This window comes from Squalius cephalus (genome assembly GCF_949319135.1).
Source record: "Squalius cephalus genome assembly, chromosome: 21".
Taxonomy (NCBI): domain Eukaryota; kingdom Metazoa; phylum Chordata; class Actinopteri; order Cypriniformes; family Leuciscidae; genus Squalius; species Squalius cephalus.
Window position 1 is genome coordinate 13,018,220 of NC_137142.1, and position 23,298 is coordinate 13,041,517.

General features: G+C 36.8%; 1 protein-coding gene across 1 annotated transcript in view; it reads right to left on the reverse strand.

Annotated features, from left to right (window-relative positions):
* Positions 1 to 23,298, reverse strand: part of hpse2 (heparanase 2) — an 87,209-nt gene that overhangs the window by 27,882 nt on the left and 36,029 nt on the right. Inside the window, exons 5-7 of the mRNA XM_079854421.1 lie at positions 19,120 to 19,291; positions 14,249 to 14,296; positions 2,302 to 2,395 (exon numbers count right to left, since the gene is read on the reverse strand). Coding sequence (XP_079710547.1) covers positions 2,302 to 2,395; positions 14,249 to 14,296; positions 19,120 to 19,291 — 314 coding nt within the window. The remainder of the gene's footprint in view (positions 1 to 2,301; positions 2,396 to 14,248; positions 14,297 to 19,119; positions 19,292 to 23,298) is intronic.

Here is a 23,298-nt window from a genome sequence, read left to right on the forward strand (position 1 = left end):
CAGAAGAACTGAAGTGAGTGTAACGTTTTATTAAGCTTTATATTAATCTTATATTAATCTTTGCAAATCGCTTGCACGCTTCACGATGAATGCAGCTATTTTTACACTCAGGGTACATTACGGCATGTTTTCTATGTACGACGTTCTCAATATAATTCATAATCCCACGTTTATAATGAACAACGCGTTATGGTTATTGTGTTATAAACGGTGTACGCACAGAACAGGGGCGGGGTGAGCAAAGCTCATTATCATTTTAAGACACATGCACTTAAACGGCGTGCTGAAAACAGAGCTGTTTTTGACCAGGTAAAATGAGTGTTTTCTTACAATACTAATGAGAATTTTAATTAAAGTATATTACAAACTTTTAATTTAGACCCTAAAGAATCATATTAGCTTGTACAAAACGGCATTATATGACCCCTTTAAAACATCCACAGAACATAAATGTGGAATGTGAAATCCAAAATACATCCAAAATACAAAATACATTACTGTTTGAAATTTTGTGGTCAGTAATTGATCAAATTGACAGTAAAGACATTTATAATGCTACAATAGATTTCTATTTCAAATAAATGCAGAATTCATCAAACTGTCAATTCATCAAAGAATCCTGAAGTAGCACTGCTTCCACAAAAAATTAAGCAGCAACTGTCACAGTTATGTTCAGTTTGTCTTAGGGTCCGTTTTAACGACACCGGTACCGTTTTCAACTAAAATCGTTAAACTTTTTCTGCGATTTTGCTGTTCGGTTACACGACAACAGCGTTTTGGGTGCCTGAAAATGCAAACTTTTGATGGGTTTCAAAGTGCGAGTTTTTGAAAACGGTCTCCATGTAAAAAAAAAAAAAAAAAAAAAAAAAAAAAAAAAGAAAACTCGAATCTCTGAAGATGATGACATCATGCACATACATATTACATGTTCAGTCTATAGTCTTTCAGGGCCATATAATGGCCTGGCAGCACAATACAGGGGTTTTTAGTCGTTTTCGTGGATCCGTGACAGTGCATAGAGACATTTATCCAAAAAAAAAAAAATTAATATATATATATATATATATATATATATATATATATATACATATATTAAAGGTACCATATATATATTTTATATATATATGGTAGTAATTGCTAAAAATAAATTATTTAATTTACACAATTACATTTAATACAATTATATGTACTACTGAAATGAAATAAATGTTGTGAAAGTCATTTTTCCCCCCATGCAGCTGACTGATAAAAACCAGCATCTTGACTTGACAGTTTTTGTGCTCAATTTGAATCAGACTATCCAAAACAGTCCGTGGCCATGATTTGAGATCAGATCCAAACTCTGCAGCATAATACACAACCGACTGCCGTCCAGCTGCAGGGTCAGAGTCTGGTTATAATAGAACACATGTTGGTATTAGGCATATTTCATAATAAGCCAAAGAAAAGCTCTCCTCATACTCTCCACTAGTGATTCAGACACACTGTGAACCTCAGGACCTGCTGTAGCGAGTGACAGCCAGAGAATCAACTCTAAAGCATAAATCATATTTCAATAAATCCGTTAACTGTCACAAACAGCAGGAGGGTACATATGCCGCCAAACACCTGCAGATCCACTAAAGAAAAAAGAAAGATGTGAATTCCATCTTTTGTTACTTATTTTATATGTTAACAGACCGCTGGACCTGAAGTTTAAAAGTGGAATAAGCACTTGTTCATCTGACATCACGCATGTAATGGGCACTAATCACGGTCCCACTGGGTTTGGGAGTGAACAAAACTTTGCCGTCTTTTGTTTGATATCTGTGAGGAAGGTCAGTTTTCCCCTCATTCACTTTCAGGGGAACACTGGACCAGATGTGCGAGTTTGAGATGCATAAAACAGGAGAGCTATGTATTTATAGATTGGGCCTCCTGAGGGAAGTCTTAAATGTTGTGAAACCTGGTACTGCTTATTAGAGCAAAAGGGGACCGTTCCCAGAGCAGCTGAGACATCATGAGTCTGAGGGGGAACTTGTAAATTGTAAACTCAATCAAAAGCTTTCCTTCCTTACTGTGCCCTGACCCATGCTCCCTTAACACTAGGCCACCTATCAGACCGACGACAGCTTGTTTGGATGGTGCAGCTGAGGATAAACCCGGGGCCCTTGAGATAAACACAGTTAATGAGCACTGGAGGGACTTACAACAACAACAACCTCAACACGTACAGTATTTTAGTACATCTCTGAACTACACATTCAAAAACAAAAGATATCTAGGCTGGGTGTCTTTAAAACAAACTACTGTAATTCCTACCTTTAACACCTTGGTAATCTGCTCAGACAGGGTGTCCAGAAGTCTCGTCTTCATAAAGTCTTCCACTTTGGTCACCCGCCTGTCAATGTAGTAACTGCAAAAAAAATATTATATTAATATCCTGTTGTTCAAATGGTTGGAAGAGTATGTTTTAGTATTTTTTTTAAAAAAAAGTCTCATATGCTCAAAAAGGCTGCATTAATTTGATCAAAAATCGTAAAATAGTAAAACAGTAATATTGTGAAAATTGTCTACAAATTAAAAAAATAAAACTATACATTTCTTTGTTTATACATGCATATATACAGTATAGTGAAAAAGAAAGTACACCCTTTTGAATTCTATGGTTTTACATCTATGGTTTTACAACAACATGACATATTACACAGTGTCATTTTTTATTTAACAAGCCAAAATGGAGAAGCCATGTGTGACAAACTAAGTACACCCTATGATTCAATTGCTTGTAGAACCACCTTTAGCAGAAATAACTTGAAGTAATCATTTTCTATATGACGTTATCAGTATTTCACATCGTTGGGGAGGAATTTTGTCCCACTTTTCTTTACAACGTTGCTTCAGTGCATTGAGGTTTGTGGGCATTTGTTTATGCACAGCTCTCTTGAAGTCCTGCCACAGCATTTCAGTCGCGTTTAGGACTGGGCTTTGACTAGGCCAGTGCAACACCTTGATTCTTTTCCTTTTTCAGCCATTCTGCTGTAGATTTGTCTGTGTGCTTGGGATCATTGTCCTGTTGCATGACACAGTTTCACCCAAGCTTTAACTGTCGGACAGATGGCCTTGTATTTGACTCTAGAATACTTTGGTTTACAGAGGAGTTCATGGTCGACTCAATGACTGTAAGGTGCCCAGACTGCCCACGTCCTGTGGCTGTAGAACAAGCCCAAATCATCACCCCTCCATCAGCGTGCTTGACAGTTGGTATGATGTGTTTGTGCTCATATGCTGCATTTGGTTTTCACCTAACGTGGCGCAGTGCATTATGGCCAAACATCTCCACTTTGGTCTCGTCTGTCCAGAGGACATTGTTCCAGAAGTCTTGAGGTTTATTCAGATGCAACTTTGCAAACTTAAGCTGTGCTGCCATGTTCTTTTTAGAGAGAAGCAGCTTTCTCCTGGCAACCCTTCCAAACAAGTCATACTTGTTCAGTCTTTTTCTTATTGCACTGTCTTGAATTTTTACATTTAACATGTCAGCTGAGGCCTGTAGAGTCTGAGATGTAGCTCTTGGGGTTTTTTGCAGTTTCTCTGAGCAGTGCACGGTCTGACCTTGCTGGGACATCCACTCCTGGGAAGATCAGCAACTGTCTTGAATGTTTTCCACTTGTGAATAATCTTCCTCACTGTAGAATGATGGACTTCAAATAATTTAGAAATGGCCGTACAACCCTTCTCAGATTGATGGGCAGTAACAATTGCTGCTCTAAGATCATTGCTGATGTCTTTCCTCCCTGTCACTGTTAACACACACCTGACTGCTTTAGACAAGCAAACTGCCAAAACTTCTGTTTTAATAAGGCCTGTTTACACCTGGTCACTTCATGCATTTTTACTGATCGGATAGCTATCTGATTTATCAAGACGATTCCATGTACACTTGGTCACATAAATGTGTTTCCGCAAAATGGATATAAATCTGATCTCCAATTCCTGCTTTATGATTTAATGGAGTTCACGCCACCGAAAGCAACAGATATAAGATGCATTTTATTGATCATCGGCTAATTTAAAAATCAAAGACCGCAATAGGAGAGAGAGCAGCATCAGCACTGGTAAGATCATTTAGTTTCTTTACTTTTAATGAAGATGACTGTGTATTAAGCTTCTGCGACTTACTTTCAGTTTTATTTGCGGTAGATTGAACGTTGGCTTGATTAAGAGATACACAGCTCATCTGACGCATATCTGTCTATAACATGTCATTTAGCCTATAACACACTCTTGCATGTTTATTTTTAGCATTGTTGGGAGGAGTAAAACTTACATATGTAGTTTCAACAACCAAATGCATTTACACATGTCCAGTTTCGTCTGGAGTGCGTCCCAGATCACCTCCTAATGTGGTTTGAGCGAATGGATTTAATTCTGTCTCGAATGCGTTTCGGAGGGCATTTACACCTGGTCTTTTCACGGTCAGATAGCTATCCGATCACAGAAAACGCATGAAGTAACCAGGTGTAAACAGGCCTATAGTGTTAGCAATCAGAGGGCATTTGTTTAGCAGTGGTACTGGTACTTACCTTCTTAATTCCTATGGAAGCAGTGAGGTTGTATTTAGTTTGTGACACATGGCGTCTCTAATTTGGCTATATTTTTGTTAAATAAATAATGACACAGTTTAGTTATGTGTCGTTCATCTGAGTTTGTATTTAACTAATTTTAAGTACAACATTTTAAAACAGTTTTTGTCCAGGTACACTTGCACATAGATTTTCAGCTAGCTTTGGAGGTAGGTTTGGAGGCGTTGCATTCGGAGCCCCTAAAGGGACATGGTGGTGGAAAAAAATATTAGATGGGAGGAAAAATAGAAAAAAAATCAATGCTTTTGCGTTCTCTCTCAAATTTTTTGTGTTCCCCTGAGAAACTTTGTATTCCATCACAAAAACTTTTGCGTTTCTCAGAGAAACTTTGTGTTCGCTCACAAAGAGCTCAAAAGGTTTTGAAAGCGAACACAGTTTTTCTTGGGGGAACGCAAAGGTTTCTCGAGCAAACACAACGTTTTTTAAAGCATTGACTTATTTTTCCTCCCATCTCATATTTTTTTCCACCACCGTGTCCCTTTAGGGGCTCCGCAGTTGCCACAGTTATAAATAATTAGCTTAAACTAATTTTTTTGTGGAAATACTACGTACCTAAGACCTTTGCACAGTACTGATACACACACACACACCCCCAATATTGTGATTCAACAACTGATTACTACATTTCTAACTAACAATTATTTCAATGTCAAAATAATAAAAAAAAAATTTCCCTTGAAAATAAAAAGCCTGAGACTTGAATAAATTCAAATAAAAACAAACACCAAAATGGCAAAGCCATCAATCTTGATGATTCCAGTACAATATGAAATAACACAATCCACATTTTCCCACTCCAGTGAGCAAAGTTCAAATATGAATTAAAGGCATTAAAGGCCACTCTGCAAGTTTACACACAAAATAGCTAACAGATTTAGTCCATGAATTACATTAAGATGTAAAAGACAGCGATAACAAGACGCAGAGCTCTTTCTGGTCAAAGAGCCGCTGCAGTGAGCGAGTGAGTGAGTGAGAGAGAGAGGAGTTCGGGATGAAGTAGCTGTGGGCCGGCCATCTGGAGAAAGGTGTGGAAAGAGGGCCTCAATGAACTGCACCATTATCAAGCAATACGTCAAGGATCTTGACGTATCCGAAGGAATAGTGGTTCTCTGTGGACACTGACCTTCAAAATGTATAGTCTCTATGGGATTAAAACTGCACAACTCTAGAGGTCACAAATCTCCATTATCTTTGGATGTCGAACAGCAACGAGCAACTCTCAACCTCCCTAGTATCATATTTAGCTAATGTGTCTGATGTTTTAGATTCCACTTGAAAGGTATTAGCCGCTTCTAAACAAAAAGACTTCTGAATTTAGCATTCAAAGTAGAGGAGACGTCTGGAAGATTAGTTAAAGAAAAATGCATCTGTCTAATGGAAAACAGAAACTCCTAATGTAACAGATAACGAATACATTAGAGGAAGGTTTTATTGCTCAGAGGCTTTTCTTTCAATAGCTCAGGACACTTAATTGAATTCTTATGGTGTTTTTTTTCATATCAACTTTGCTTCGGATGTTTCTCCTAAAAATAAAAAAAATAAAAAATAAAATGAATAGAATAAATGAAAAAAATAAAAATCAATCAAGGCAGGACAAATTGGAATATATTGTGTAAATATAAAGCAAACTATTAAAAATAGTTATACCATGGGCTGTTTAAATACTCGATTCTGATTGGCTGGAAGGTGTGCAGTAAAACCGTTTAATGCACAGGTAGTTCCAGTCAGTTTGATTACAGTTCGAAATTAATCCGCTACATTGGTAACCATAGTAACACAGATACACTTGCAAGCAGAGTGAGAGACGCATATGAAAACGTTTAGGTAGGCTTAAGCAACGAGGGGACTGTAGCTGCTAGACTTTAAAGAAGAGATCGACGCACACAGGTAACGTTAACTCGTGCACGCATCTCTCTCTCTCTCTCTCTCTCTCTCTCTCTCTCTCTCTCTCTCTCTCTCTCTGTTCCTTCTCCTTCAGTTCTCTGTCTCTCTCTTTTAATAATGAATTTAAATAAATGTGAATTCATTCAAATAAAAGCAATCCGATGGCTCTACTTTATTTAAAGCGGACGGAGTGCAAGAACTGACGAGCCTAAACTTAAGAAATAACCGTCATTTTTACACGTCTGTTAAAAAATTACACTGTAAACATCAGTTACAGCTTTAACTTATTTTTAACTTGGCAAATAACCAAGGTATAAGCGGGATAATCCACGGCTAGCCATGCATTAAAGAATTTTAATGCACTTCGTAGAGGCAACCACCCTCCGCTTCGCGTCGGGTGGTTCTTCGCCTCTACGTCGTGCATTAAAATTCTTTAATGCATGGCTAGCCGTGGATTATCCCTTACATAATTCCACCGCTACAAGAGCTGTTCACATAACTTGTGATGTTTATTATTCCTGGAATTAGGGGTGAGTGATATGACCAAAATCTTATTTCACAATATGAGTAATTTAACTTCACTATAACGATATATATATCACAATATTTTTGCTTTAAATAGAATTTTATGATATCAGAATTGTTGATATTATTGAAATTTCATAATTCATCACCAAATTTCAGTATCACAAAAATTAAGGAAAAAAGTAAAAAAAATAAAAAATAAAAAACTCTCAAGCTTACTGAAGACAAGTAAACTGTGATAAAATAAGAACAAACTTATTACAAGCATATAGGAAAACAAACTACAACAGAACAAAGACACAAATGAAAAATAAACCTACCTGAAAAACCCCAAGCACTAGAAATAAGAAATACTACATAAATGGTACAATCAATGTATAAAAACACTGCACAGTCTTCACTGTGTTACAAAAAAATTGACAAGTGATTCAGTCAAGAGCAGTGAGACATTAGGGCTGTGTCCGAAATCAAACCCTATACCCTTAAATAGGGCACTATTTGAGGGGGAAGCCATTTGTAGTGGTGTCCGAAACCATAGTGGACATTATTGAGTGCACTCATTTAATCCCATAATGCACCGCAATAATGAGTGTACAAATGATGTACACTCAATAATAGAGAATACCAATAATGCATTGTGAGAGTCACGCGCTAAATGCCTTCCCGTGTTTCTCCAGAAGATGGTGCCCGCAGCTGAATCATCCATCCATTCATTTTCCAAACTAGTGGTCCATTGTGGGTACAGCATAATATCAAAATTTTTAAATGATTATTTCATTGTTTAATTAAGATTTATACATGATAGTAGTTTTCATTATTAATGGAGCTTTCGTCACTTTAAAGGGGGGGGTGAAATGCTATTTCATGCATACTGAGTTTTTTACACTGTTAAAGAGTTGGATTCCCATGCTAAACATGGACAAAGTTTCAAAAATTAAATTGTACGTTTGAAGGAGAATTTCTGTGCCAAAAATTGTCCTTCCGGTTTGTCACAAGTTTCGGAAAGTTTTTTTCGAGTATGGGCATGTGTGACGTCAGATGTAACGGAATTTCCTTATATGGGTCCTAAGGGCACTTCTCCGGTAAGATCGCGGGCGCGCGCGCACTCGTAGACCAGAGCAAGAGAGCGAAAGCAGTTCGCCATCAAAGCGCCCTGCCCGGCTTTTGGGAAGTCAATGTCACCAAAGAAGTGTGTTTTTGGTTGCCAGGGCAAGACAACCCTGCACAGATTCCCAAAGAACCCAGCATTAAGGAACCCGTGGATGGAGTTTGTTTTTCCTGAGCATAAACGGAGTTGTGTAGACTGTTTGTTCCCTGCATTTCGACGATGATTGTTTTATAAACAAAGCCCAGATCGACGGATTTGCAGATCGTCTAATGCTTAAGGATCGAGCAGTCACAATGATAAAGGTTCGGTGAGTAAAACTGCTTCTATTGTCTCTGTGTGTTGTTACTAGCTCGGAGCGTTAGCACAGCTATAGCACACGGCCCGCCCCCAGCCGCTCGTTTTTTTCCGGAAAGACTCGGTACAGCCTATCTTACTTTTATAAATATAATAAAACTAAAGACTTTTTGGAGATATGAAGGATGCAATACTACTCTATAGGTACTCAAGATTAACAGGAGATTGAGTGAAAATGAGCATTTCACCCCCCCTTTAAGATCGACTGCACGGATCCAATATATTGTTTTTTCTCAACTGAATACGTTCAGTTAAGACATAAACGACTGTGTTTATTTGTATTTAACCGTTCAAGCCCAATCAGGCGGCAAAAAAACCCAACTAATTTTAGTACTCACATGCTTTTTGAGAAGCAGGTTCATGTACGTGATTCTCTCAGACAGCATGCGCATATAGCGAAACACGTTCTCTTTCACTGCTTATTGCACTTCAACGATAAGTTTTATGATGGCGCAGCACATCAACGTCATGTGAGGGCAACCGCGATAGAGACGATAGTCCAAAATCTCTACTGGTTGAAACATTTCTACTGGTTAATTGTGTCAACCGGTATATCGTCCACCCCTACCTGGAATCATCCTTTACTGTAAAATGATAATTATGCATCAGAACGTGTGAGCGCATATGGCTTGAGTCTGACTAAGTAGGTGGTGGTTTTTTTTTAATAAAATTCTCCTCTGACACCCTTTCCTACTTCCTTTTCTTTTAATCAGGGTTGACCTCTAGATTAATGAGTCTGTTTAGCCCACCCTCTCTCTGTAGACGCAGGGGGGCTGTCTAATTGAGGGAGAAATGCAAACTTGTTTATGCCCTTATAACTTTTAATGACCGCAGCTATTGCATGCACTTGATAAAACACTTGGAGTTTCTCATTACTGGATAATTCAAAGCCACTCAGCATGGAACTAATTAAAGTCATTGAAAGCACATCCAGCCGCCATTGTGCTGGGAGATAAAAGAGAGCGGCCATTCGCTAATGAGCTTGTTTGCCATATTGCAATGCAGTGTTGAGCAAGTCAAACGCTATCTGAGTGAGAGCTTATAAGGCGACTGCACATCTGAAGGAAAACTATAGAATGAGATGTAAAAAACTGCCCTTCATATTTCACTGAAGCTCTCTGAACACAGCATCTGTGATTCCTCATGATATCACACACACACACACAAAAAAAAAACTCTTGCTGACCTGGATCTGACTTGAGCTCGACACTGAACTCCACTCCAGACAAGCTTGTTCTACGATAGATTTTTTTTTTCTGTTCTTCTTTTTGTCTTTAAATAAAATAAATAAGCCAGGGCAAAACACATTAGAGTATATTGTGTAAATATACAGCAAACAAGACATTTTATTCTATATTTTTTCATTAAAATACAGTACATTTTCTTTACTATTTTAGGCACTTTTAAAACTTAATATGAAAATAAATGAAATAATTAGTTAAGCCAGGGCAAAACACATTAGAGTATATTGTGTAAATATACAGTAAACCATTAACAATTTATAATTTCATCACTACAAGAGCGGTTCACATTACTTTTGTAAATAAAATTTTACATTTAATGAAAAACACTTTTCTTAAGAAAATACTTTTTATTTGTTGCAACTTAAACTTGTTGATTTATTTATTTTTTTTAAGTTACAACAAATGATTTATTAAGTATTTAAGTTAAATTATGGAAGTTGTGCAAGCTATACCTCATGTCAATGACAGCTATAAATTCACAAAACACACTTTGCCCAGACTGTGCTTTATTTATTTATTTATTTAAAGCCATTCTATTGGATGCTTCCAAGACCATACCAAATCATTCGCAATTCAGACAAACATTATCTTTCTCAACCAACTAGATAACTTTACTTTGGAAACATTAATCAACAGAATTCATAATACAATACTTGACAGAAAAACATGGGCAGCCAATAATATCATCAACTCTGTTACCGAGGTAGACAAATAACCAGATGTCCAGACTTTCAGCCAAATTCCATAAAAAAAAACAACAAAAAAAAACATCATTTTATACAACATCCAGAGCTGTGTCTGCGGTAATCAGCAAAAATAAAACTGGGGGAAGTTCCACAGAAGTACACACATCGTTCACTGTTAACCCTGATAACAACTTCCTTTCCTAAAATTAATGACCTGATATCAGGCATTACATCATTTTCTTGTCTAATGCGTCAAACTGGAAATTATGGCTATAGATTAGAAGTGCAATTTGTCCACGTAAAAAACACATATCTATTTTAAGGGTTTGGGAATCTTTTAGTTTGGTTCTTGTCCGTCTTTTAGTTTGGTATTCCAGTTGGCTTTTATTTTGAAGGTCTTTTTCATGTTCTTGGCTTTGTTTTATTTGTTGTTTGGAACTTCTTGGAACACTGAAATTTTTTTTTTTTTTTTTTTTGCTCTGATTTTGTCAAGATGCCGATGACCTCATGCGAACCTGGCAGAACCCAGGAAGAGGAACATATAGCTCATGATAAACATTTGTTTTTACGCAAATGCAACACATAAATCAGTCAAAGCTCTGACATCACATGATTCAAAATCCTGTTTGGTGCAAAAGCTGACAGGTGCATGACACAAGGTGACTGATAATCACACAAATCAAATCGCAGCATTACATCACCATATCATTTATCGTCCTCAGTGTGGTTGCCAGAAGACCGCTGTGTTGTCAATGAACACCTGCCAAGCAAACTGAAGCATTGCCATTTTGTTTCTTAACACATCATCTTCCAAGCATTGGGCCGTTGGCTGCGTCTGAAAGCTTAAAAATGCTTCGGAGGATGCATTCCTAGAAGGCATAAAGCCACGTTGCAAAAACTGTTTGCCAAAACTGCATAGCGCCGCTTTAAGATTTTGTTCATATCGCCCACCCCTAATTGTAGTAATTAAATATTTGCACAGTTATCACCAAAGCTCGCTCTATTTTGTTGTAGATCATTAAACTGTTTTACTGCCTCATAAGTCTGAAATCAGTTGTGTGTGCAAACGCTGCAAAGTCATTGCCTGATAGAACAGCGAGCCAACAATTCAGCAGCCTAAGCTTTCGGACGCAGCCATCGTGTAAAATCCCATATTTGACTAAAGAAGGCAGCATGAATACTCTACAACTAATGAGGACACACCTGGATTCAATCAGGATTTGAGAACAAAGACATGACAACAACATAAAACAAGAGGTTCAAAATAAAAGTCAGACAAGAGATGCCCAGTCCCTTACGCTCCACAATCAGAACACTTCTAATTTTCACCCTCTGAATTAACTCTCAAAGTAGGAAACACAGTCCTCGCCTCCAGAAGAAGTTAATAGGATAGAGGGTTTTGACATAAGTGGTTGTTTAGAGATGAATACACTACAGGTGATAATCCTTTAGCCTCAGGAACACAGCTGCTCTAATCCCTAAAAGAGTCTTTACTGTTCTGTCGCAGGTGTAGCGTAACTGATCTCACTTATTAGAAAAGTGTGAAGTTTTTTTATTTATTTATGTATTCATATATATTTATACATATATATATTATATAAACTACTGTTCAAAAGTTTAACTTTTAAAGTTTTTCTAAAACAACAATTCACACTTTTATTTAGCAAGGTTGCATTAAACTGATGAAAAGTTACATTTATAATGTTACAAAAGATTTATATTCCAAATAAATGCTGTTCTTTCAATTTTTTTATTCGCTGAAGAATCCTGAAAAAATGTATCATGCACTGTAAAAAATGATATGATCAATAAGTTATGACAACATAAGTTATGACAACATTCATTAAAATAAGCAATCTTTTTATGTCATACAAGATTCTCATTTTAAGTCAGTTTAATGTAATTTAAGTTGAAATGACTTAAACATCCAAGTTGATTGTAGTTAAAAAATGAAGGCAGCAACATTTTTTACAGTGATGGTTTCCATAACGGTTTTCAATATTGATAATAATAAAAATGTTTCTTGAGCAGCAAATCAGCATATTAAAATGTCACTGAAGACTGGAGTAAGCTTTGCCATCACATGAATAAAATACATTTTAAAATATATATTAAATTAAAAAACTGTTTTTTTAATTGTAATAATATTTCACAATATTACTGTTTTTACTGTATTTTTTATCAAATAAATACAGCCTTTGTAGGCTTAGAATAGAATAGAATAGTTAGAGAATAGAATGTTTTCGTTGAAAGTATGAAAGGAATGCTAATTGTTTTAACCAAAGTGAGAAGTACTATTGAACACACACCAACTGTTGACGTCTTTTATGATGCTTCTCAGTAATGGTACTTAACCAGATTAGGAAAAAAGCCTTAATTAGAGGCCTGCATGTGTTTGCTAAGAGTGTAAATTTACCTTCCAGCACATTATCCCACCTCACAGGTGTTAGAAATTAAGGCGGAGGTGAGGAAATGCAGACTCATGTTTGATTAACAACAGAGCAGGAGGACAAACTTTTTGTATGCTGATGCCTTGAGAGCAAGGTAGCCAATGACAGATATATTACATGCAGTAAAATTTCAATAAAAGCAGATGAGATCAACTGTGCATAATGACTGTTCAAAATGAATATTGAATGATTTGAATGAATATTGTGTAATATGCTCATTACAAAATATCTGAAAACAGGTAATGTGTCTTATCCATTGACAAGGCAGTTGAATTTGAAAATGACACTGGTTTATATTACTAACGTTAACTGTTGGTAGAGAGAGAGAGAGAGAGAGAGAGAGAGAGAGAGAATCGTATGTGCAAGTAAAAACATGAACTGTTACATGATTTATGTATAACGAGTGGTTCCCTACATTATTACAGGAAGGTGGTACAGTAATATGATAGAAATATGATAGAACAATAATATGAATAGTAAAAGTAACAGTAGCTCCTACAATACATTTTAACAGACATATTTAGGCATGAAAATAACTGAAGGAAATTTCTATTTGCTAAGCCAACTAATTTGAATCATATTCTTTTGGTTTCTCTGGCCAATATTTTTAAAAATCAAAAATGCAATGAAAATACACGTATCGGTACTCGGTATCGGCAAATAGGCCAAAACTATCGATATCAAATTCTTTATGGAAAAAGTGGTATCGGTGCATCCCTACTAAAAATTATTGTGCAAAACAAATTATGAAATTACCTAGTGGTCCTAAACTGGTTGCTTCCGGACCCAGAATCAGTGCCAAAATTGTTTATTGTTAAAAAGTAATAATAAAAAGGTCCCTAAAATAAACCATTTAAAATGTACGAATAGTACTATTACTGCTCAACAATTTGACTAATTATGTAAAACCAAAACTTTTTTTAAAGTTGGTATGGTCTGTAAGTTTGTATATTATTTGTCCACTCCTAACTACACAAATATATAGACTCCGATGCAAAATACCCGTATATAAAATGTATACCTTACACGATTGAGTACATAGTGCATAAGTACATATTGTATAAGTTCATAGTGTATAGTCATTTGGGACACAACATTTGGGAATCTCACACACACACACACACACACACACAACTTAATGTGCTTTTTTTCAAAATTTGCACTGTTTTTCTCCTGCAGTATCGGAACAGACCTGCGTCTCATTTATGGGTCGTGACCCACCAGTTGAGAACAACTGAAACTTTTGTATTCGCATTCTGCTTTGGTTTCATACCACCGCAAATCTGCATTGCATCTTTAGAGAGATGATCTCAAAGTTTCCATAAACAATGGAGAATAATAAAAGTAAATAATTTAAAAAAGGTAAAATACCTACTGTTGCCACGTTACTGCGTCGACCACAGAACCACCGTTTTTCATAAACCTGTGAAAGAGAGAAAAATTCAGTATTGTTAAAGTCAATAGGGAAGGCTATTATTGCATTGGAAAAAAAAAACGAATGATTCTTCAGCAGTTTTAGTCATAAAAGATTCTCACAAAAAAGAACTGATAGACCCATAAGGAGGTGTCTGTTTATTTCGCTGGTGACACTGATCTCTCATGCTTACCAGGGAGCGTAGTAATCTTAATCAAACGAGGGAGCAAAACTCCTTATAAGGAGCGAAGTTTCTAAACAGTTATTCGTGTGACGGCAAAGCAAAGTTCCGCACAGAAAAATAGCGACCACCCTTCCAAAACTCCATGCCGTCCCATAATTCCCCTCTCGTCTCCCTCTCTTTCCTTCTGTCTGTCTGCTGAGTTAAAACTGCATTTATCATTTCCATCTGAACGAGACTGGTAGCAGCAAGGGGTGGCGTCTCGTTCTGAGGAAGACATTCGACGAAGCACTTGTGGTTGTAATACCAAGTTTCATTTCAGCCTGCCAAAGTTATGACAGCTCAAAAAGCCCCCGCAGGAAAACACGAGACGGCTTGTGGCATAAAGTAATGGGGCGTACCTACACTGCACAGTACAACTCACACAGAGCAGAGAAACTTAGGCAAAAAATTACGCCAGATCGCACAAGTGCTGAGAATTATAGGCCTCCTCGTGGGCCCAGGTTTTGTTCCATAAAAAATATATTACTTGAGAAGCCACAATGTTACAGAGACTTTTATTAAGGGGTGGGCATCATGACCAAACGATATGAGTCATTTTATTATTTATTATTTTTATTATTTATTTTTTTGCTGGAAATCAGGCTATTACAATGCCATAGTTTTAGATGATGTTGAAATTTTGAAATCATACATTCTACACAATACTAGCCTACTGTAACTAAAAAGAGCTCAAGCTAACTAAAGACACAATCAGTAATACATTTTAATTGCAAGCAATAATGTCAGATTAACCGCAATTGCAAGTAATAAAAATCGCACTGCAAAAAATGCTTTTCTTACTTAGTATTTTTGTCTTGTTTCCAGTCCAAATATCAAACATTATCTGTCCATGGGGTAAGAAAAATAATCTTGTTTCTGTTTGAATTAAGATTATTTTTCTTACCCCATGGACAGATCATTTTGCTTGTTTTAAGCAAAAACTCGCTTAATTTTGATTAATTCCCTCGGAAAACAAGACATAATATCTTATCTAATTTTACTTATCAAGTAAATGCATCTTGATTTAAGAATTTCTAGATATTTGGACTGGAAACCAGACAAAAATACAAAGTGAGAAAAGCATTTTTTTTGCAGTGCACAATTACGAGAAATAAAATTGCAATTACCTTATTATTTTTTTACTGAGGCAAAATAGGCTTCGCAATCAGTCATTTTATATTATTTTATAAATGTGTTTATATATATAATATTTTATATATATATATATATATATATATATATATATATATATAGTAATAATAATAATAATAATAATAATATATAAATATATTTATATATAAATATATATATTTTTTTATTTCTTTACTTTTTAAAAATATTTGAATTAATATAATAATATGAATATTTATATTTTATATTAATATATGTAATAATATATAATACAATGTCATTAGTAGTATTATAATATTTCACATTATTTAGAATCTTTTTCTTTAATTTTGGCAGTTTGTTCTCCCATTGTTCATCCCAGTGTGTGTGTGTGTGTGGACAGGGCCAACTGGTTGCAAGAATGAGGAAGCTCTGGTCAGGCATTGATAGATTTATGTCTGGCTCTGTCACACAGGAATTACAACCAATTAGTATCCACTCACATAAGCCATTATTCTACGAAACCAGTTTTTGTTGAACAGCACAAAAGCACAAACAATGTTCAATGAATGCTCACAAATGAAACCCAGAGGTATTTATCTCAGAGGTCATTACAAGGAACGAATTAGAAAAACGTGGTCTTAATACTAAGCACATCAACACTGGCATTGCTTTAATAAGCTTCTGTCATAAAAAATATATGTGTTTAGAATCATGGCAGTCTTGCTCAAATCCTCTTTAAAGACCACAGGCTGAACGATTGAGGCATGATTCTCATTTTAAAGGGAATTCAGTCATGTGGATTTCCATTAATTATTTGCCCTTTATAGAAACAATACATTAAAGGGGTCATATGCTGCGATTTCTTGTTTTCCTTTTTCTTTAGTGTGTTATGTAGCTGTTAGTTCAAGATCTGCAGAGTTACAAAGCTCAAATTCTCAAACCCAAAGAGATATTCTTTATAAAAGTTAAGGCTCAGCCATGCCTACCTAAAACGCTTCATTCAAATCTACGTCAGTGTGTGAGGGCAGAGTTTCATAACACCGCCCAAATGTATCCGCAAAGAAAGAAGGCGTAACTTCTATTCTCGCTGTATTATTGTTGCCGCCATGTCGTGGAGACGCTGTGTTTTTCTTTGCTAAAGTCAAACTACTTTGTTTGGTCTTCCAAAAGAGGACACAATTAGAAAACAGTGGTTAACCTTTATTTACAACACTGGTCCAGAACAGTACAACCAAAATATTCGACTGTGTGCTGCACATTTTTCGGAGGACTGTATCCAGAACCTGGGAGAGAAGCTACAAGGCCGGCTGTGCACAAAGCTGATTCTAAAAAGTGGGGCAATTCCATCTTTGCGAGTACATTCAGGCGCTTCTGACTCATACAGCCTGTATATGTTTTCATATGTTAAGAATTTCAAGAGTAGTGCTTGCTTGTCATTTCTACAATCACAAATGCAGCAGACATGGTTTTATGTTTACATAGTGTTCTCACACCCGTAGCGCGGCGCAACTTGTAAAAAGACATTATGTCCCCAATGGAATAAAACCTTAACAATATGCATTTTCCGGTTCAAATTCGGGCTCGAATTGATAAGGTATTACGACATTATCACCTGTCATTATTGCTTTGGGAGCTGATTTTCCAAATATGGTAAGGGGCGTGACATTTCCATCACATGATTAAGGTTTTTGGGCCAATCACAATGCACTGGATTGCTGGCCAATGAGAGCACACCGCGCTTTTCAGAACAATGAGCTTTGTAAAAATCGACGCGTTTCATAGAGGAGCAACAATAATGTATAGCATGTGTAAAATAATGACTTTTTTTAACCTAAAACCACGTAAACACATAATGCATTAAAACAAATACATAAAATAATGTTCTTTTTTGAACCATCATATGACCCCTTCAAAAAAAAACAACACTGGGCCCTAAGAATTTTCATGATGTTCATTTCTGTCAGCAGTTTATGAATAGCCTTATTCTGCACTGTACCACTGTGTCCTAACTACACGCGACCTGCGATAAAAGGTATCTTTTCCATGTTAATCAGAGTTTTTGTCCTAACCAGCAGCGACGGCGACACGCGACTATTCTATTTTAGAAACGGTTTCTATTTTTCTGCGACGTCGCAGCTGGATCAACAAACACAAAGTGTGGCAATGACAATCTCAGGTACTGTTTATGTGCTTTATTTAATGTTAAAAGCATGCAGAGTGACTTTGAATATCATTTAGTGCTCCAGCTTTGTAGCTGTAAAAGACAAAGATTGTTTTAGAAACTCGGTAGCCTATGTATTTTTAATAATGTTTAAATGGACAATTCACCTCAGATCTTGAAATTAAACAAATCGAAACAAGAACGTTCAAACTGTGAACAAACAAGTGTATTGTTTGACAAAGATTGTTTTAGTAACTCAGTAGCCTATGTATTTTTAATAATGTTTAAATGGTGTAATATGTAGCCTGCTTATCCATTTTCTTAAGATTGCCGACAAGATCTGTGCTGTGCACTTGCTGCAAGACTCCGCCCACACACGGTTCTGATTGGCTGTGGGTTTTGATTGATTTTGACGCATCTCCTGCGTCGTAAGCTTACGGTGATCGTAGAGACAATTGGTGTCATTTGTTGTACAATCAACTTAGGCTTGCTGTGCTTTTGGGAAACGCAGCCCCTGATTGGTTCTTGATTTACTGACTGCAAGTTATTTCTTTTATAATGTCTCACTGGAATTAAAATATGCTACTATGTTGCACTACATGCTCAAAATTGAGGGCCGCCGTACTGAAGCCTCTGCGCTCTTGCAGGAGAGAGTGGGAGGAACAAGTAACACACAGGTGGAACATTGCTCTGTCACGCCATTAATAGAGTGACACTTTATTTATCTGACGGTGAGTTTCATTGGTGCTACAGGCCCCTGGACTAACAATCCACATGGAGCAACATAAACACGGCTCAGCTATGTGCTTCTCCAGGCAGGCGGACTGTCCCGCGTTCTCTTAAACAATGTGCTTTGGAGATCTCTTCTACGAGCCATTAAAACGAGTCACACATCAGATAAGCCCTTCTGCCAACACCATGTGTGAACAGTCACAATGCCTTTCTACACTGAAAGCACAAAACCCCACATGATGTGACAATCACATCCAATAAGAACATATTTAAGACTCCCATTAGTAGTCACACTGCTAAACTGTGGCTCATCTACAAAGTTAAACTGCTTTACATGTCAGCATGACTATCGCTAAATTCCCTTTTTTTTGTTACGTTACATTTTCTATTGTAAAATGTAATTTATTCCTGTGATGGCTGAATTTTCAATATCATTACTCCAGTTTTCATTGTCAATTGAAAAGCATTAAGCATTATAAAAACAGCCAAAAAAATCCTAACCTATTTGGTTTATAAGTTATCACTCTTAACGCATGTCAAACATACAAATAAGCACATGCAGGGAGGCTGCTATATTTCTGAACAAATGACAGAGACACTCACCCGTCTAGTAACAGGATTGCGTTTTTACGAGGATGGCCGACGTTGGGCCCATAGAGGTTTGCTCGGCTGTAGAAACGCACCGACTGCAGTAACGTCCTCAGAAGAGCGTAATCCTGAGCCAGACGAGAGCTGTTGACTGAACGAGAAGCCATCGTGCGGTAACTGTTGGGCTCTGTGCGGGGAAATAAAAGAAAAATATACATGATGAGATTCTGCTTTACCAATTAAGAATGAATTCATTTCAAATGGAATTCGGGATTTGTTTAATGGTTTTGTTTAAAAGTCTTTGAAAGAAATATTACAATTTAAAACAACTGTTTTCTGGTTAAAAATATTTTAAAATGTAATTTATTCCTGTGATGCAAAGCTGAATTTTTAGCATCATTACTTGAACTATTTGAATTTTTTTTGTAACAAGTGTGAAACAACGTAAAATTGCCCTTTTTATCAATTCAGTGCATCCTTGCTTATATAGACACAGAGCCGTTCAAAACTTTAACATTTAAACATTACTAGAAGTCTCTTATGCTTATCAAGCCTGTGATTAAAAAGAGTTCTATTTTAACTTTTTATTCATCAAATAATCCTGAAAAAGTATCACAGGTTACTTTATAATAAGCAGCACAACTGTTTCCAACATCGATAATAAATCAGCATATTAGAATGATTTCTGAAGGATTGTGTGACAATCCTGTGATAATAATGTGTGATAATGATGCTGAAAATTCAGCTTTGCATCACAAAAATAAATATGATTTTAAAGTATATTCAATTAGAAAATCATTATTTTAAATTGTAATAATATTTCACAATATTACTGTTTTTTTCTATATTTTTGATCAAATAATTGCATGAGCAGAAGAGATTTCTTTCAAAAACATTAAAGGAGAACTCCGGTCAATTTTAACACTGAGCTCATTTTTTGTACATTTGGAGTGCTGTCAATACAGAGAACAACGACAAAAATCGGTGTTGCCTACACCGTGTTATCCTCTTTTTAAAATCTGCACCCTGTTGACTTCAATGGGGCAAGTTTTAAACCTGCTTTTAGCCTCTTAAAGGGGAATTTCACCCATTTGAACATTGTTTTTTATTTAAAGTGGGTCATATATGTAGTCGAAATGTAAAAGAAATTTTGAATTTGGTGCCTTTGTGACCGAGAAAAGACAAAAAATAACTTCAGGACGCATTTGTATGAAAGACAACAACTCCCACAATGCACCACATTGCACAGCTCCGCAAGCCACTCCCACTAATCCAGAAAGCGCATATCTGCCTATAAGAGAAATCACTCTTCCGTCTACAAGGCTAGCTACCACCAGAGCTTGAAATTCATTTCACATTCACACAAAATGTCTAGTTAGTTGGCGAACTCATTAGTGCATTACTCCTCGTTTGTATTTCTTTCGAAAAGGTGAATTATTGCATGGTACCGGGATGTTCAGTCAGAACATATGCGGTGCGAAACTAGGAAACTAGTTCACAACACAAACGTCCGTGTCCTCGTCTGATTCAGAGATTTCGTCCAGGAGAAATTGTCATCGTTGAAATTCTTTGCCGCAGACGGACTCTATCTCTGTGTTCGTAGCGGTTCGTAGTTGCATTGTGAGATCACCGGCGCCACCAGTCCGCCCTAACTCGAGCCAGTCCGGGCTCCTCGTCCGCGACAGGCAGGTCTTCTGCCTCGGCTGCTCTTCGCTATAATGCGGCTTGTAAAGGTAGCCACAAACACCTGATTCAAGCATCAGACTTCCGAAATCCTCTTCCTCTAGTCTATATCATATTGAGCACTCTCCTCCGCTATTGTCATAACTTTACATCTGTCTCCACAGCGCCTGTTAGCTTAGCTTCAAACAAGATGGAGGATATTGCTTTCAGTTTCAGAGAGTAAAGTCCCACCCACTGATCTGTAATAGGTCTGTAGCGTGAGCGGGTCCCGCCCCCTGGGAAAGATGAGGAACGAGTGCTTGTAGTCTCAACAGAAATCCCCCCCTCTTACACTTCCTCCTACAATGACGCAAAATGACGATTTTTGCGTCATTGTAGGAGGAAGTGTAAGAGGTAAATAACGGATTTCTCCCGTCTCAGGGGAAATGAGAGAGTGTTGCACGACCATTCAATAGTATGACTGGGTTTCTAACAATGCAAAGCTTAATGCAAATGGGTGAAGTGTCCCTTTAACATCCTTGATGTGTCATTACAAGTGCACAGGTCATGTGAGTGATTCCTTCGGAGTGAACGCGGGTCAATCTGACTGCAGTAGATGTGAAAGATATGAATAAAAATGATGTTTATTCAGCCAGCGCACATACCTGTATTTACATCCTGTTTTCGGTCAAAGTCCACAGTAATCGATTGTCGAGTTCACGCGCATGATCATAGGTACTAAACCAATGCGCGTGAATTCGACAATCGATTACTGTGGACTTCAGCCGAAAACAGGATGTAAATACAGGTATGTGCGCTGGCTGAATAAACATCATTTTTATTCATATCTTTCACATCTACTGCAGTCAGATTGACCCGCGTTCACTCTGAAGGAATCACTCACATGACCTGTGCACTTGTAATGACACATCAAGGATGTTAAGAGGCTAAAAGCAGGTTTAAAACTTGCCCCATTGAAGTCAACAGGGTGCACATTTTAAAAAGAGGATAACACGGTGTAGGCAACACCGATTTTTGTCGTTGTTCTCTGTATTGACAGCACTCCAAATGTACAAAAAAATTAGCTCAATGTTAAAATTGACCGGAGTTCTCCTTTAAAAATAGCAATGTTTCCCAACTTTTGTCCGGTACTGTATATCCTGTTTAATTATTGTTTATTTTTTTATTTTTTTATGTTGGAGCTTGACAATTGCGGCAAGTAAAAAAAAATCATTTTTGGGTGAACTATCCCTTTAAGACTTTAGATGCAAGCTGACACCCAATCGCAAGCGAACATGCAACTGCCTTTGAATTACGACCTATATTGTGGTCAGCACTTTGTAAACTATTTAAACAAGGCAACACTTGTGGGAGGTGCACACTTGAAATCACAGCAAGGATGTTACAGAAGTCAAGTGGTGAATTTTATAAACATCACAGCCGGTGTGAGTGTGTGTTTGTGTAGGGAGAGAAACGCAGAAATGCTGAGCTGTTGTGTCAATACAGTACCGGGCCAGGCCGAGGCCAGTGGAAAATATGAGACATTATTATTATCATCCATTAAAATATTATCCAGATCCTATCATTTAGAAAAAGCACAATAACACAGTCATGAAATAAATCACCCCACTGCCCGTGCATCACTTTGTGTCACGCTGGCAAGACCCACTCAATAAACATCCACCCACAGCTGAAAATATTTCCCTTTGTTTCATTTGGCCTCCTAGTTCGCTTGAAAGAGTTTGTTTTTGAATTAACAGCTTCGCAAAATCTGATTTAGCAAGTTATCCCTAACAGCTTTTCTTTGCACGTGGTTATTGTTACAGTTGAAGACAAAAAGACAAACATCCAAATGGCTGTTCCAGTAACAACATGCCTTTATTAGAATTCGGTAAATGGAAGGATTTAACTCTAATCCAGACTCTTATCCAGTATTACATGACAGATATTAATTATGATAATATATAATTATTTTTTTGTATGAATTTTTCAGACAGATTGCTCTCTTTGAGCGTTCTGCTCCCTTCGGTCTTATATGACAATCTCAGAGCAAAAGCAGCAATGTGCTGCACGCCGGCAGCTAGTAACCATTTGACACATTAAAAATGTAGCCAATAAACAAACGATTAAGACAATATATGGTTTATGTACATTCTTTAAGCGGCCTCTGGTTTTTATAAATGCTAAGTGTGCAACTACAAGCTGCACATGCGGTCAATAACAGCTATATATATACTATATATCATTTTTTTGTCAAAAGTTTGTTGTTTTGATGTTTATAGAGAGACATCTGATACAAGGGCATCATGAATAGGGCAATTTTCAGCATGTCTGGAACAGGACAAAAGATGAATGAATGTTTAGAGCAGATTACAAAGTCACCAGGTGTCCTTTTGGATTCTGCTTTGTGATTTGTCTCTTGACATAAGCCCTGTTGGAATGGGATTAGTTTTATATGAAGTATAGTATAATGTAACAATGACCAGAGCTTCTTGAATTGGCCATGCCAGTAATTTTTCCACAATATTGTAT